At 40.0% G+C, this 16426-nt stretch overlaps 1 protein-coding gene across 3 annotated transcripts in view; it reads left to right on the top strand.

The window, feature by feature from the left end:
- Nucleotides 1-16426, top strand: part of TMEM170B (transmembrane protein 170B) — a 78508-nt gene that overhangs the window by 7283 nt on the left and 54799 nt on the right. For all 3 annotated transcript variants that reach the window (XR_006885373.1, XM_046640631.1, XM_046640632.1), the window contains exon 2: nt 14243-14413. Coding sequence is in view for 2 of the 3 variants with exons in the window: in XM_046640631.1 (XP_046496587.1) it covers nt 14243-14413 (171 nt within the window). In the remaining variant the exon portion in view is untranslated. The remainder of the gene's footprint in view (nt 1-14242; nt 14414-16426) is intronic.

The raw sequence follows: 16426 nt of genomic DNA, 5'->3' as shown, positions 1-16426 counted from the left end.
AAGATTTTGAAAGGAATCTTTTTCTGAGCCATAGGTCTCAACAGTGGGTTTAAAATACTCAGTAAACCATGTTGTATACAGATGATGTGCTGTTATCGGGCTTTGTTGTTCCGTTTATAGAGCACAGGCAGAGTAGATTTAGCATAATTCTTAAGGGCTCTAGGATTTTGAGAATGGTAAATGAGCAACGGCTTCAGCTTAAAGTGACCAGCTGTATTAGCCCCTAATAAGAGAGTCAGCCTGACCTTTGAAGCTTTGAAACCAGACATTGACTTCTCTTCTGTAGCTATGAGTGTCCTAGATGGCATCTTCTTATAATATAAGTAGTGTAGACGCCTTCATTAATGATCTTAGCTAGATCTTCTGGATAACTTGCTGCAGCTTCTACGTGAGCACTTGCTGCTTCACCTTGCACTTTTATGTTATGGAGACGGCTTGTCTCCTTAAACCTCATGAACCGACCTCTGCTAGCTTCCAACTTTTCTTCTTCAGCTTCCTCACCTCTCTCAGCCTTCGTAGAATTGAAGAGGGTTAGGGCCTTGCTCTGGATTCGGCTTTGGCTTAAGGGAATGTTGTGGCTGGTTTGCTCTTCTATCCAGACCACTAAAGCTTTCTCCCTATCACTGATAAGGCTGTTTTGATTTCTTATTCTTGTGTTCACTGGAGTAGGACTTTTAATTTCCTTCAAGAACTTTTCCTTTGCATTCACAGCTTGACTAACTGCTTGGCACAAGAGGCCTAGCCCTCAGCCTGTCTTGGCTTTCAACATGTCTTTCTCGTAAGCCTTATTATTTCTAGCTTTTAATTTAAAGTGAAACATGCAACTCTTCCTTTCATTTGAACACGTTGAGGCCATTGTTGGGTTATTAATTGGCCTAATTTCAATATTGTTGTGTCTCAGGGAATAGCGAGTCCGGAGGAGAGGGAAGGAGACGAGGGGAGGGAATGGCTGGTTGTGGAACAGTCAGAATACACATTTATTTATGATTGTCTGCCGGTCTTATATCGGCATGGTCTGTGGTGCCCCAAACAGTTAGAATAGTAACATCAAAGATCAGTGATTACAGATCACCATTACAGATATAATAGTAAGGAAAAAGTTTGAAATATTGTGAGAATTACCAAAATGTGACACAGAGACATGAAGTGAGCAAATGCTGCTGGAAAAATGGTGCCGATAGACTTGCTTAATGCAGGGTTGCCACAAACCTTTGATTTGTAAAAAATGCACTGTCTGCGAAATGCAACAAGATGAGGTATGCCTGTAAATAATTTTTACACTAAAAAAATTCATATCCAGGATTTCACTACTAAGGAAAGAGAGTGATACATTTCATGTTTTAGAAATTTTACTTTTAGTAGTTAACAATGTTTAACACGTTCTAAGAACATTACATGTATTATTTATTTGAGCTCATGAGAATTCCATGAGGTAGGGACCATTAACAACTCCATTTTTAGAAGTGAAGAAACAGGCATAGACAATATCTTGCCCCTGCTTACAGAGCATGTAAAGCAGGACTTGAAAAATGATCAGTCGGTCCAGTTCAGCAAACATTTGAGTAACTACAGTGGACGTGGTGCTGTCCAACATAACAGAGATGACGCATGACAACTGCTTTCAAGAAGCTATGTTCTGGTGAGTATGAGCTTACTGAGTAACAAATTACCCCCAAATTTAGCAGCTTAAGACACGTTTTCTCACAGTCTCGGATGGTCAGGACTCTGAGAATGGTTTTGCTGGTTCTGGCTCAGGGTCTTGCAGTGTCAACAGTTGGGCTGTCAGCCAGGACTGCAGTGTCTGCAGACTTGACTGGTGCTGGAGGGTGGGCTGGCTTCCAAGTACATTCGTGTGACACTTGGTAGGAGGTGTGAGTCCCCTCGTGTGGGCCTCTCCTTGGGGCTGCTCACAGCGTGGCTTTCCCCATAGCGAGTGGTCAGAGAGAGAGAAACTAAAACAGAAGCCACAGAGTCTTTTTTTTTAAATTTTTTTTTATTTTTTCCTTTTTCTCCCCTAAGCCCCCCAGTACATAGTTGTATATTCTTCGTTGTGGGTCCTTCTAGTTGTGGCATGTGGGACGCCGCCTCAGCGTGGTTTGATGAGCAGTGCCATGTCCGCGCCCAGGATTCAAACCAACGAAACACTGGCCCACCTGCAGCGGAGTGCGTGAACTTAACCACTCGGCCACGGGGCCAGCCCCCACAGAGTCTTTTATAATCTAATCTTGGACATGATGTGCCATCACTTCTGCTATACTCTATTGGTCACACAGACCAACTCTGGTATGTTGTTGGAGGGGACTGTACTAGGGTATGAATACCAAGCAGGGATCACTGGGGGCCTCCGAGAGGCTGGCTCCCACAGCCTTAAAGGTAGGTATGGGGGGAAGGTAATGAGGCCCTTAAAGGGAAGACTGGAGGCAACATAGTGGATGTGGGATGAAGTATCTGTAAGAGAAACAGGTGACTAGAAAAAGCAAAAGCCATCTTGTTACATAGAATTAAACTAAACAGTGGTGTCCAGCATTTTCAGATCTTGTTGGATATTTCTTGATCGTGAGTCACGTGCCAATCTCTGTGGTAAACACTGATACACAAAGATGAAGCTGTTAGCCGTTTTCCATAAGGAGCTCATGGTCTCAAAATGCTAACTAACCTTCAGATTAAGTGTACTTTTGTGGCTTGTTGAGTTCAGGGAGAACCAGGTAATGGGATTTCGAAGACAGCAGAAGAGGTAGAGAGTGGAGAAAGAACCTGTGTATGGGGTGATAGAGAGGAGAGGTGAGGTGCTTATGGGATGGTCCAGGAACACTACCAGGACTCGATTAAGTTTACAAGTATTACTCTGCTCTTGAATATCTGTCTATCTGAGATGTTTTCATCTGTAATGTGAAAGTGGATTTTCGTTATGAAGTTCTAGCCCCTCCCACCCTTCACCATGACTTCTTTTAATCTGGCATAGTTTCTAAACCTTGCTACATGTCAGAATCACCTGGGGCTGGTTAAGGGTACAGATCCAGGGCTCCAGTCCATGTCCGTGGAATTAGGCTCTTTGAAAACAGAGCCTAGGAAGGTACATTTTTAACCAGCTCATCAGATGATTTTGTTATTGAGAGCTCAAAGATTGGGAACTTCTGATTTAAAAAAATTGAGGTTTATGTGATTAATTTGTAGCTATGTTATGATATATAATGCAAGTTAATATGGAATTTTTAGTGTAGCTAAAGATTTATTCAAATTTCAATATAAATGACTCATTTATTTCCAAGAAGATGCTATAACCCAGTTCTTTTGACTGTCTTTTAACAGTAGGGGATCATATTAGAATTTATCTTTTAAAAATATTTTTTATTTATGTGACCTCTTAGCGATAGAGAATAATTCCTATTAATGATAGCATTTTGAAAAATCTAGATAGTTATATTAAATCTGAAGTATAGGGAAAAATTAAACATTAACAGTGTTGTAAGTATATACTTATATAACGAGCAGTTATTGGCATTTTTTTCTCCAGGATAATTTGGGTTCTGCTAGATTTCTCTATGCAAATAACAAGTCTAAAGAAGCAATAGGATCCTTGAATTTATGAGTTTTATCCTTGAATACTACTAATTAGCTTTTGTACTTTTTTTTTTTAAAGATTTTATTATTTCCTTTTTCTCCCCAAAGCCCCCCGGTACATAGTTGTATATTCTTTGTTGTGGGTTCTTCTAGTTGTGGCATGTGGGACGCTGCCTCAGTGTGGTCCGACGAGCAGTGCCATGTCCGTGCCCAGGATCCGAACCAACGAAACACTGGGCCGCCTGCAGCGGAGCGCGCGAACCTAACCACTCGGCCACGGGGCCAGCCCCTAGCTTTTGTGCTTTTGACAGACCACATATTTCACAAGCCTCAGTTTCCTTATCTGAAATACAGTAGAATGCCAACAATTTTCATATTGATGTTAAGGGAAAGCTGATCTAGAAATTTTAGCAAGTTAAGAAAAAAATTTAGAGATTTTAATATGAGTTAAGAAAAACATTTACCTATTTGCATATAAACTTATTTCTTTACGCTTTAAAATCAAGGAACTTTCCTTTTTCAGTGGGGCTGCTTCAGGATATTTGATATGCTAATTTGTAGGGTGAGGTTTAGGACCTAGAAAATATTTGTTCTCCAAGCACCAGGTAATGGCTCTTTGAATTAGGTTTTCTTAAAACTTGGTTTAGCAAACTCTGGATTCAGTATCTGAAGAACTCTTCCAGTTCTGAAATTATCTGTTTTTATTTCTGTCCCAGCACGGCATAAGTGCTTCCTGAGGATTATTTTCAGTGATACCGAAGGTGTGACTGTGCTGACTGCGCTTGTTCGTGGCGTGATAAGTTCTCCTGGTTGTATTTTTATTCGCTGGTCTGTCTTGTCATTGGTCTCTTAGATTTAATTTAGGAATTTGTTATGTTGGGAGTTTCATTATAAGTTATGCTCATTGATGTAAAAGTTTCATTTTTTAGTATGTAGTGTAAATATTCCTTGGAAATATTATATCATGAGATTATAAAACATCTCATCACTCACTGGGAAGATTTTTTAGGTCAGTGACTGATTCAGACAAACGTGTTGTTACTAACTGACTTTTTTTGGTATGATATATAATAGAAGATGCTTGAGGGCATACAAGTAGTAACAGTTGAAACTATTGTATAATGATCTGTTATAATTTCACAATAGATTCAGATTTTGACATTTAATCCTATGCTTTCATAACTGAATAACTAATCAATTATGAGGAAGAACAAATGGAATGGCATCTTTTAGGAAGATGGTGTTATGGCTTAAATGTAGAGCAATTTTTGAATTATTTTAAATAGCCTTAACATGATTTCTTTAAAACAAATTATATTCTGATTGTTTGAAATTAGAAACCTGTTTTCTAAGAATTTTCTTTTACTATTCAATAATGAGTACTGTAATTTTCAATTTGAAATTATGTAATTAGCTAGTAAAAGGGTAATTTATTTTAAGTGGGTAATAAACAGTATTGCCATAAACATTAAGAGAAGCAAGATATTAAAGCAGCTCTTGAAAGTATCACAGTTAAATGTAAAAACTAGTGTTTTTGCCCTTTTAAGAAGCAGAAGCAGACAGCTCTTAAATATCTACAATAGCTTTAATTTCTCTTGTGTTAAATGAGGCTTCAAGTGGACAAATACAGCAACTTATCTTTAAACCTGGTTAAAATGTTAGAGTGATTAAAAATAAGAAAAAATGTCTTTCATGTTTACCTTTATTTTAACCTCCCTTGTTGCTCATTTCTTTTTGGAGAGTTGTTTCCATCTAGAATCACATTCCTTCTGTCTCAAGAGCTTCCTTTAATATGTCTTGTAGCACAGGTCTGCTGGCACTTAATTCTCCTAGCTTTTTTCTTTCTGAAAAAAGTTTTCATTTCATCTTTAGTTTTAAAAGATACTTCTCCTGAATATAGATTTCTAGCTTTACGGTTGTTTTCCCTTTCAGACTTTTAAAAATGTAGTCTTCTGGTTTGATAGTTTCTGATGAGAAGTTTGCTGTACTTTTTTATCTTTGTTCCTCTGTATGTGATATGTCTTTTTTCCCCATCAGTATTTTCTCTTTATCTTTGATTTTCAGTCATTTCACTATGATGTATCTAGGTATGTGTGTGTGTGTGGTTTATTTTGGTTTTATTGTTTTCTTCTCCTTTTGGGAGGTCTTCATCTTGTTTGAGATGCTCTGAGAGCCTTGGTGTGTGGTTTGACATCTTTAATTATTTTTAGAAGTTTTTCAGCCACTTTCTCTTCAAAATATTGCTCTTGGATGGTTTCTCTTTTTCCTCCTGCCTACATTCTCCTTTTTTTCACCTCCTTTTTCTCTTATACTTCAGTTCGAATAATAATCTCTATTGGCCCATCTTTAAGTTTACCAATTCTTTGCTTAACTGCATCAGGTCTAGTGGTGAATTTCATTAAAGGAATTCTTCATCTCTGATATCATGCTTTTTTTGTTAGTGGTTTTTTAAAAAAAATTTCCATTTGACTCTTTCTTGGAGTTTCCATCTCACTGCTAAATTCCTCATCTGTTAATGTAAGTTGTCCACCTTTTCCGAGAGAGGCTTTAACATGTTAATTGTAGTTATTTTTCTTGCTGTTAGGCTCATGGTGGGCGCGGGGGGATTTCTCTGCTGTCCTGGTCCAGTTATAGTCTCAGGCGAGCTCTGTGTGCTGGGGTCTCAGGTTGGGGGCTGTCAGCTTTCTTGCCCTTCTGATCCATGGTGGCCACGCTCCCCCTGGTATCTGTGATTGGTCTTGGGCAGGAGTTGCCTGTTCTTCCCTCAGATTGGTCTTGGGCAGGAGTTGCCTGTTCTTCCCTCAGCGGTAACTGACTCTGCTTAGAACAGGATCCTGGGTCCTGGGTGGTTTTCTGCCCCTCCATCAGGGTAGAGGGTTTTTTCTTCTACTCTTCCCTAAGCTGGAGCTGCAGTGGGTCTTTGCGTGTCCCTGAGGGTGACAGGATTTGCTGCCCTCCCCCATTGGCTTAAGGCTTTTGCTTTGAATAGCAGAAGGGTTCCACGAAGCAGGCAAGGTTGTCTTTGTTTCCCCTAACAGCCGCTGATCACCTCCTAGAGCCCTACACACATCACCAGTGGTGGCTCTCCAGTCTCCCGCCTAGGACCCATCTTTCTAGGGAGCACCCAGTGGAGACCTGTGGAAAAGAGCTTGTGAGTGAGTGTGCACTTTCCTTGCATCCGTTACTTCAGGCTGATATATTAACCCATCCTTGGCCTTTAACAGTCTGTTAAAAGTCTAGCTGATTTGTTCTTACCTATTTGTCTAGTGCCCACTTCTTGTTCCTGGGCTTTGCCACAGGTGACGCAGTTTGTATGCCCCATCTCTCCTTGCAGGGGCTTGTCCCTCTTTGGAATTCAGGTTATTTTGTTGTCTTGCAACTTCATCTGACTGATGGGCTAAAGAAAAGTTATGATTTTGTAATTTATCTTTTTCTCGTGTTAAAGTGAGAGTGACATTCTTTACAGTTTTCTAGATCCTAAATTCTGGTTAAAATTTAAATCTAATAGCAGCACTGTTTTAGTATTCATAGATTTAAAAATTGACAAAATAAGTCATGCATTTAGGAAAAAGATTGGAGACACTACAAATTTGAGATTTACTGCTTTTTAAAGCGTGGCCTATCTTGGTCTAAATGTAGGTAATCTTCACATTTTTCTGCTTGACATTTTCCTGCTTTTAGTTTCTTTACTCCTTGCTTCTCACCAACATTTAAATGGTATTGCAGATGTACTAAACATATTTCCCCATGCTTCTAAGCCTGGTGGCGTTGTCGTCTCTTCCGTTGTCCATAGCGGAAATCTGGGAGGCCACACGTCACGTCTCCGTCCCCTTATCCAGGCCATCAGCAAGTCCTAAATATTTCTCAGATTTTTTTTTTCAATCCTAAGGCCAGCGCCTAAGTCCAGGCCTTAATTTCTCATTGGACTTTTGAAATATTCTGATAGTCTCTCATCTCTTTCCACTCCTACTTTCCTGATTGTTTCTGATTGTATCACTTCCTTACTTAAAGTCTTTCATTGGTTCCCCATAACCTTCAGTCTTCACTATAAAGTCCACTTCTTTAGGGTCTATAGCAGACCACGCGCCCCCCCCCCCCCCCCCCCACGCCCCCCCCCTTTCTGGCTGTGTTCCCCCCCCCCCCCCCCCCCCCCCCCCCCCCGACCCCTGTGCTACTCTGGCTCCAGCACACTTCTGTAATCTACATCCTCATCTCTCCATATTTGTTGGCTTTAGCCAAACCAGAGTTTTTGCAATGTCATATTCTTCACTGTACATAATTCTGTGATTTGATCATTGTGTCTTAGACCAGTTGTTTCTTATTTTTAGCTGTGCATGAGGATCACCTGGGTAACTTTAAAAACTGATGCCCAATGAAATCAGAATTTCTGGGCGTGGTATTTCTTTTAGGCTCTGCCAAGTAACGCTAACATATAGCCACGGCTGAGAACCATTGGCTTAGAGTTCCCCGCTCTCCATTCCTCACCCTCATTCTATCTCTAATATGTTTATCCTTTGGTTCCATCAAATTCAGGTGTTGCAATAAATTCTCTTAGGATCTTTCTTGACATTCCTTCCCCACAGCATCAGCTGCATACTGTGCTCTGAAGAACCTGAGGTATTAGAATATATGCCATTACAATATCACTACTGAAACACCCCAAAAGACAGCTCTTGATAAATATGTGAAAGTACCGTGACTTTAGTTTTCAGTGGGGTGTGGGACAACCCAATCCCTGGGACGTATGTCAAAATCATCTAGACCAGGAGTCAGCAGCTTTTTCCGTAAAGGCCCAGTACTCAACATAGTCAGCATATAGTAACTGCAGTCAATATTTCTGGCTTTTCAGGTCATATGGTCCCGGTCACAACTACTCAACTATGCCATTGTAGTGTGGAAGTAGCTGTAGACAACATGAATGGGCACATCTATGTTCCAATCAAACTTATGGACACTAAAATTTGAATTTTCTGTAGTTTTTATGCATCATGAAATACTGTTCTTTTGATTTTTTTTAACCAATTCAAAATGTAAAAATCAGTTTTAGCTCACAGACTACAGAAACAGGTGGTGGGTTAGATATGGCTCCTAAGCTATACTTTGCCAACCCTTGATCTAGGGGACTTTTTCAAATTATGGATATACCATCTCCCTGAGAGGCTAGTAAACCCCCTATGGGGGACATAGACCCAAACTGAGAAGTCACTGATGTTGGAAACTAAGCAGAGCAAGTTCCCCACCTTAGATTTGCTGGAGTGAAAAGAAGTTTAAGATATTGAGATAACCTAATTTGAACATAGATTATTTAAACATATAATGTGAACCATGTCAATAAAGAAGGCAGACAATTATGAACAGCCCCAAAACATAGTCTTACTGGTCTGATATTTTCAGCTTGAGGCTTGGAGGACGTTGAATACATAGTGAGGGTTCAGTATCTATTTGCGAATGATTTTATTAAAAGGATTAGATACTCTATAGAGGATCAAAAAACATATTTAGTGCTTGTCTAATGAGGTAGGTTTCCTTGTTTTTATGACTTTTGGATTTTTAATAAATACCCCTCATGTAACTTTAGCCTGCAGTAGTGATTTTTGTCTCTATTGCGTGTTATGATTATTTGGTAGAATTGATGAAAATACAGTTGTTTGGGTCCCACCTGCAGAGGTTGTTTTAGTTGCTTTATGGATAATTCTTGTGAGCAGCCTGGGTTGAGAACCATTGGCTTTGATGAATTATAGAATAAAAAACTACTTTTTAAAGACAGTATATTTGCAGTAAACATTTTAAAAAAATATTTTAGGCTAGTTGTTAAAAAACAAACAGTAAAGAATATATAAAATAATATCACACACCTCCTATCATATCTTTAAAAGATAGCCATTGTTAAGTCTTCTGTTTGTTTATGCATTTTCTGTACATATATAAACATATAATTTTTTTAAACAAATAGGATAAAACAATATGTGTCATTCTTTGACTTGTTTTTGCTCAGTTAATATCTTCTAGACATCTAGAAAAATTCAACCTTCATAAATAGTTTTGTGCAAGGGTTAAAAGCAAAAGCACAGAAGATGATTTTTGAGTGGCTTGGCAACCAGGGCTGATGAGAGAGACCGACTGAGAGTGGGGCTATTTCTAGTATTGTTTGGAGGCTGGAACAAATCACAGCTCTCCTGCCTCTTATCCCACTAAAAGGTAAACAAAACACTGCAAAAATCCAGGCAAAACCCGGATAAGATGAAGATTACAGGCAGCCTTGAAGAGGGAAAGAGAATGAACGGGCTTTAGGAGATGTGCCCAGAAGAAAGGGTCTCTCCTCCCCGTGAAGGACTGGGATTGCATGGAGGGCGTGTTTCAAAGTTTCTGTTCTGTGCATTGTATTTTTAAAATTGTGTTTGGTATTTTGCACTGGCCAAGTCTGCCTCTGACTTCCTCCGTTCATTGTTGCTTAATTGCTAAGCTTGGATTAGCTTGGATTTCTTTCCATGGGTAAAAGGAAAAAACTGTGGGCCTCTGGGTGGTCATGTTAGTTGTACGGCCTAGAGAGTTTAAGAAAAGGTGATGATGTTCCCTTCTGTCCTCTTGGTACCTGTTTTTTCTCTAGGGCTCTTGGGCATCTGTTCTTGCTCTTCTATTAGGATGCTGCCATTCTCTTCACCTGGACCGAGCCGGTAGGTTTCCTGTGTTTGCCAATAGTCAGTAGGACCTCAGACAGACTTGTTTGTCCAGAGTAGGTCAAGATCTTCAGCGGTCCTGTTCACCAACAGGGTTGTGTTGATCCATCAGGTAATTCAAAATGATAGTAATAACATGAAACCTAAATTAATTGTAGATGTTCTCAGCAGAGTTCAGTTTTTCCCATGATAAGCAGGATGATTTAAGAAAAGAAAAAGAAACATAAAAGTAAATTTGAGTTTAGGTGGTTTCTTTGTGCTCAGTCTGCTTAAGGGATAATTCTGGACTGGTCATTAGAAGACCATTTGAGATTCTATTTTAGTTGCATAATTCTTTCATATCTTGGATTTTTATAAAACATTAAACTTAAAATTTAGTTTTCCAGTTTATTACATAAATTTATTGTTGAGGTCAATACCTATGCAGACAGTAGGCAAACAATGTTACATAATGCCAAATAACCCTTCATTCATAATGTTAAATGTAGTCAAGAAATTTTTCACGCTTCTTGCGTTACATGAGCAAGAAGGAAGAGTACTTTTCGGGGTAGATCTGATAAGCTGTCAGAAGTGGGCTTGGACACAAGGCATATCATGGACTTCTCTTATTAGGAGGATGTGTTTGTGGCAGGGCTTTTCCCCACCCCAGAGCTCCCTTCATGAGCATGCCCCCCCCGTATGTTACTACTCCATTATACTCTCACTGTTAGGTTCACTTTGGAAAAGTCTATCTTTCAAAATATAAATATCTTCTGAGCAAATTAGGCCTTTTTTTCTTTCATTCGTTTGTTATAAATTGAAGCCCTTTGTTTGGGAGTGACAGCAGGAAAGCACTGTTTCCCTGAAAGCAGGAAGAGAAAAACCTCTGAAAGGCGAGCTTTGTCTCTCTTTCCTACATCGCCAGCATCTGTCTCTTATGCTGGTGAGAAGCATGCATGGGACTTGAACACACATTGGAAAATATATCAGATGTGTCTTCCTTGACATGATTTCAGATTATCTGATTCCATTCTAAGTGTCAATTCTTAAGAATTTGGCAGAGTGAAACTGGTTTTTTAAAAAAATCTGTTTTCTGCGTTTCCCCACTTCCTTTTTTTAAATGAAACTTCTTATTTTAAGATAATTGTAGATTCACATGTGGTTGTAAGAAGTAATGCAGAGAGCCCGTGTGCCCTTTGCCCAGTTTACCCAATGGGAACATCTTAAAAAGCCACAGTATAATCTCAAAACCAGGATATTGACATTGGTACAATGCGCCAAGCTTATTCAGATTTTACTGGGATTGTATACTTGTATTCATTCGTGTGTGTGTATTTAGTTCTATACAATTTTATCACTTGTATACGTATCCAGCACCACAATCAAAACACAGAATAGTTCCATTGCCACAAAGGTCTTAGTGTTATCCTTTTATAACCACACCTTCCTTCCTTTCTTAAGAGAGTTTTTTTGTTTTGGCTTTTAAATACCTAGTCATTAATTATATTTTAAATTTATATCTATCCTTTTAAAACATTACATTTATTTTTTTAAATGTCATAACGTAAGATTTACCACCTTAACCATTCTTTTACTTGTACAGTTCACTAGTGTTAAGTATATTCACATTGTTTTGCAACTGATCTCCACATCCTTTTCCTCTTGCAAAATTGAAACTCTGTCCCCATTAAACAACGACTACCCATTTCCCTCTCCCCCAGGCCCCTGGCAACCACCATTTCTGTTTCTATGAATTTGATTGCTCTGGGTATCTCCTATAAGTGGAATCATGCAATATTTGTCCTTTTTCGACTGGCTTATTTCACTTAGTATAGTGTCCTCAAGGTTCACCCATGTGATAACGTGACAAGGTTTCCTTCCTTTTTAAAGCTGGATAATATTCCACTGTATGTATATACCATATTGTGTTTATTCATTCATCAGTTGATGGACACTTGAGTTGCTTCCACCTCTTGGCTGCTGGGAATACTGCTATGAACATGGGTGTGCAAATATCTCTTTGTGATCCTGCTTTTAATTCTTGTGGATATATTCCCAGCAGTGGAATAGCTGGGTCATATGGTAATTCTTTTTGTAATTTTTTGAGGAGCTGCCACACTGTTTTCCATAGCAGCTGCTCTATTTTACATTCCCATCATCAGTATATATCTGTACTTTAATGATGTTTTGTAACTGTTTTAATTCATCCATTTTTGTTCTGTTTATTTCATGACTATTTTATTGATCTTTCCTTTACACTCGATGGAAAGTGAATATTAGCACAAATAGCAGGTGAGATATTTTCTTTTATAGAAGTTTTGCATACCAAGGATGATCCTGAAGGTGACATCTAAATGTTTTGGAGTTAATTCCTTCAGCTATAAGTAGTAGAAACCTTACTTGAACTAGTTTAAATAAAAAGAGGGATTTTTATTACGAAGAAACTGGGGTGTTACATTGAATCTAAGGGTAGTAATGTGTCAGGGCCTTAGGAATCACTGGAATAAGGAACTCGATTGTCTCTTGCCTTTGATGGATCTGTTTTCTTTCATCCTCTATCATGGCTTTCATCCCAGGATGATGAAATGGCTGTTCACAAATCCTGAGCCTTTCAGCTTCAGCTACCCAAAGACTGAGGTGCTCGCTTGATTCCAATCCAGAATTCCCAGGGGAGGGAACGACTGGCCCAGCTTGGATCAGTTACCTGTCCTGATTGGCCTCACCACAAGCATGGTCGGGGAGATGGAGTCAGTGCAAGGACTGGCAGTATCTCCGAGAGCTGTATGGGTTGACTGGGAGGCAGCAGGTAGCCAGGCAGATGGGGAATGAATGCTGGAGAGACAGAAGGAAAGGTGTTCTTGTCAACTGTCTGTAAACTAAACTTTAATGAACAGTGATTGAGGATACGTTGAAGGAAGAATGATGGAGCTTGAAAAGTTCTGGGTGAGGACTATAAAGATGACCTGAGGCAAAGAACTAAAAAAAAAAATTGTAACTGATTCTTTAGTGTATGAAGTTGAGAGCCAAGAGGGGAATTCACTGAAGTTCTTTTTGTTTTGAAGATTGGCCCCTGAGCTAACATCTTTTGCCAATCCTCCTCTTTTTTTTTTCTCCCCAAAGCCCCAGTGCATAACTGTATATCTTAGTTGTACGTCATTCCAGTTCTTCTGTGTGGGGTGCTGCCACAGCATGGCTTGATGAGTGGTGTGTAGGTCTGCACCCAGGGTCTGAACCGGTGAACCCCAGGCTGCTAAAGCAGAGTGTATGAACTTAACCACTTGGCCATGGGCCTGGCCCCAGCCTGAAATTCTTAAAATCATAAAAGATAAAATCATTGACTGATTTCTGGAGTGATTTGAATTAAGGGGTAGTTTTTTTTGTTTGTTTGTTTGTTTTTAAAGATTTTATTTTTTCGTTTTCTCCCCAAAGCCCCCCGGTACATAGTTGTGTATTCTTCGTTGTGGGTTCTTCTAGTTGTGGCATGTGGGACGCTGCCTCAGCGTGGTCTGATGAGCAGTGCCATGTCTGCGCCCAGGATTCGAACTAACGAAATACTGGGCCGCCTGCAGCGGAGCGCGTGAACTTAACCACTCGGCCACGGGGCCAGCCCCTAAGGGGTAGTTTTTAAAAATGTCTTAACTGTCATTTAGTGTAGAAAATAGGAAGTTATATATCAAATAGCTGTTAGTTAACTTATATAATTTATTCCAAGAGGTTTGCAATATATTAGGGGTTTATTAGACTATTTGATGGATTATAGCTCTATGATGGGAACATTTAGAAAATTAGAAATTAGAGTATAGCCTTAACCTTCTGAAGCCATGGAATTATTTTCTCCATCAAGTATTAGTGATGATGATAATGATTAAAATTTGTTTAGTACTACTGTGTGTCGGGTACTACACCAGCATTTTTATATCTATCTCGCTTAGCCTCCCCCAAACCCTAGATGCTCGCTGTTTGTTAAACTGCATTTTCTGAGGTGTTTTTCAGCGAAATTATTAATGCTTTGCTTTTCCTTTCAGAGATGTGGTACTGGATCTTTCTGTGGGCTCTCTTCTCCTCGCTGTTTGTCCATGGTGCTGCGGGAGTGCTGATGTTTGTCATGCTGCAGAGGCACCGGCAGGGCAGAGTGATCTCTGTCGTCGCAGTCAGCATCGGATTTCTGGCTTCTGTAACTGGAGCGATGATTACTAGTAAGTTGATTTTGTTTTGTTTAAGGACGTCATTTTATACGCACTTCTGATTTGGTAACATTGTTCTTATTGCACATGTAACCTTAGTGTAACCTTTCCTGTAGAGTGTTTTTCTGCACTAATCACACTTCACCTAGAAGGTGAAGGTGAGTTCATTTATTCATTAACAGTTTCTGTGCTTCTCTGTGAAGGCTCATCACTCAAGGTTTTGTGGGAAATGGAAAAAACTTGTAAAAATTGGCAAGGGGCAAGGAAATTCATGAGAAAATTTATCTTATAGTGGATGTAGTTTCTGCTTTTTAAAGGAGCTCACTATCTAGAAAGGGAGAGAGATAGGCACACAAATATGACAGCGATAATTGTCATTAAAAAATGAAATTATAGCCCTCAGGTCCTCTATGTCATCTGCCTGTGACTACAAAATAAAATTACACTTCCGTCTTATACACAAATTATTATGAAAGAAGATAAATTATTATTAATAGAAGTAGAAATAAAGTGGCTACTAGAAATTAGCCACTTTAGAGTGTCCTGTAGCTATTTGCAAGTTTTCTACTGTGCTGCCTCGTGTGCATTTCATACAAGTCTTTGGGTTTGTTCCCTCTGGCCTTCTCCTCTTGACACTGTGCTTGAGCCTCACCTCCAGCCTTGGGTTCAAAGAGTGAGTTCTGGATTCTGCTGTGCTGGTGGAGCCAGAGCTTAGACGCATCCTGTTGAGACTGGAGGCTGCCACAGCTGCTTGCTTAGTCTGCTTCTGCCGGAAACTGGCTGCGTCTCTATGCTGCTGTTGATTCTGTCGCTGCCAATGAATGAGGCTTATATTGCTGTTTGCTTCTGGCCTACTTCCATAGGTCTGGGGCAGCTCACGGTTCCCACTGGATCTGTTTTGAGACTCTTCAAGAAGGACTTCTTCCTTTCTAGCTGGTTCTTAGCCCCAGAGGAAGTCCTTTTCTTCTGCAGTTCAAAGCCCCCCCTCCTTTTGTGTCCCACTGTCACCTTTTCCCAGAGTGACTGATATACCTTGCCTTGAGAGGAAAGCCCCGCTCCTGTGTCTCTGGGTGTGTCCTGCGGCACTGATGAGAGAATCAAAAGATAGTTTGGGGAAGCAGTGAGTAGTCCATTTTGCACCCTTTCTTGATTCACTGTTTGTTTTTTCTGTGTTATCTTGTGCTAGGTTTTTGTTGTTGCTGCATTCAGCCTGTAACTTTATCCTATGGTACCTCATCTGTTTTGCCATTGATAGGGTTTAGAACCAGTACTCAGGTTCAGCTGAGCCACAGGATATGCGTCATGAAGTAGTGGGAAATTCAGCTGGAAAGATAGAATGGAGCCAGATGCAAGAGGATCTTGGAAGGTCAGCTGGGAAGTTTGGACTTTTATTCTGCAAGCCATGGAAAACAAGTAGATTTTTTTTTTAACTTTGTCTATTTATTTTTTAAAGATTTTATTTATTTACTTTTTCTTTTTTCTCCCCAAAGTCCCCCAGTACATAGTTGTGTATTCTTTGTGGTGGGTCCTTCTAGTTGTGGCCTGTGGGACGCTGCCTCAGCATGGTTTGATGAGCAGTGCCATGTCCGGGCCCAGGATTCGAACCAACGAAACACGGGGCCGCCTGCAGCGGAGCATGCAAACTTAACCACTCGGCCACGGGGTCAGCCCCTACAAGTGGATATTTTTGAATGAAGTTGGCAAGGGGCAAAAGCAGTTCAGAGGGAAAATTTGTTTTGATAGCTGAATATAGAATATATTTGAAGAACCAAGAAACAATTCTGAAAGAGCAGAGACCTGTCTGTCTTCATCACTGCTGTATCCCCAACAATAAAACAGGACCTGGAACATGATAGATACTCAAGAAATACCGGGTGAGTGGATGGGTGTAGTGAGGAAGAGCAGAGGAAAGGAAGGAAGAAAGGGGAGAGGGAAGAGGGAGAAAACGGGGAGGAAGAGGAATTAAGAGGCGTTGACTGTGGTCTGAATTTGAGGCTGGGCTCTGAACTAGAGTAGTGGCAGTGG

This window comes from Equus quagga, chromosome 15, assembly GCF_021613505.1.
Source record: "Equus quagga isolate Etosha38 chromosome 15, UCLA_HA_Equagga_1.0, whole genome shotgun sequence".
Lineage (NCBI taxonomy): Eukaryota > Metazoa > Chordata > Mammalia > Perissodactyla > Equidae > Equus > Equus quagga.
This window is presented reverse-complemented; position numbering and strand designations above follow the sequence as displayed.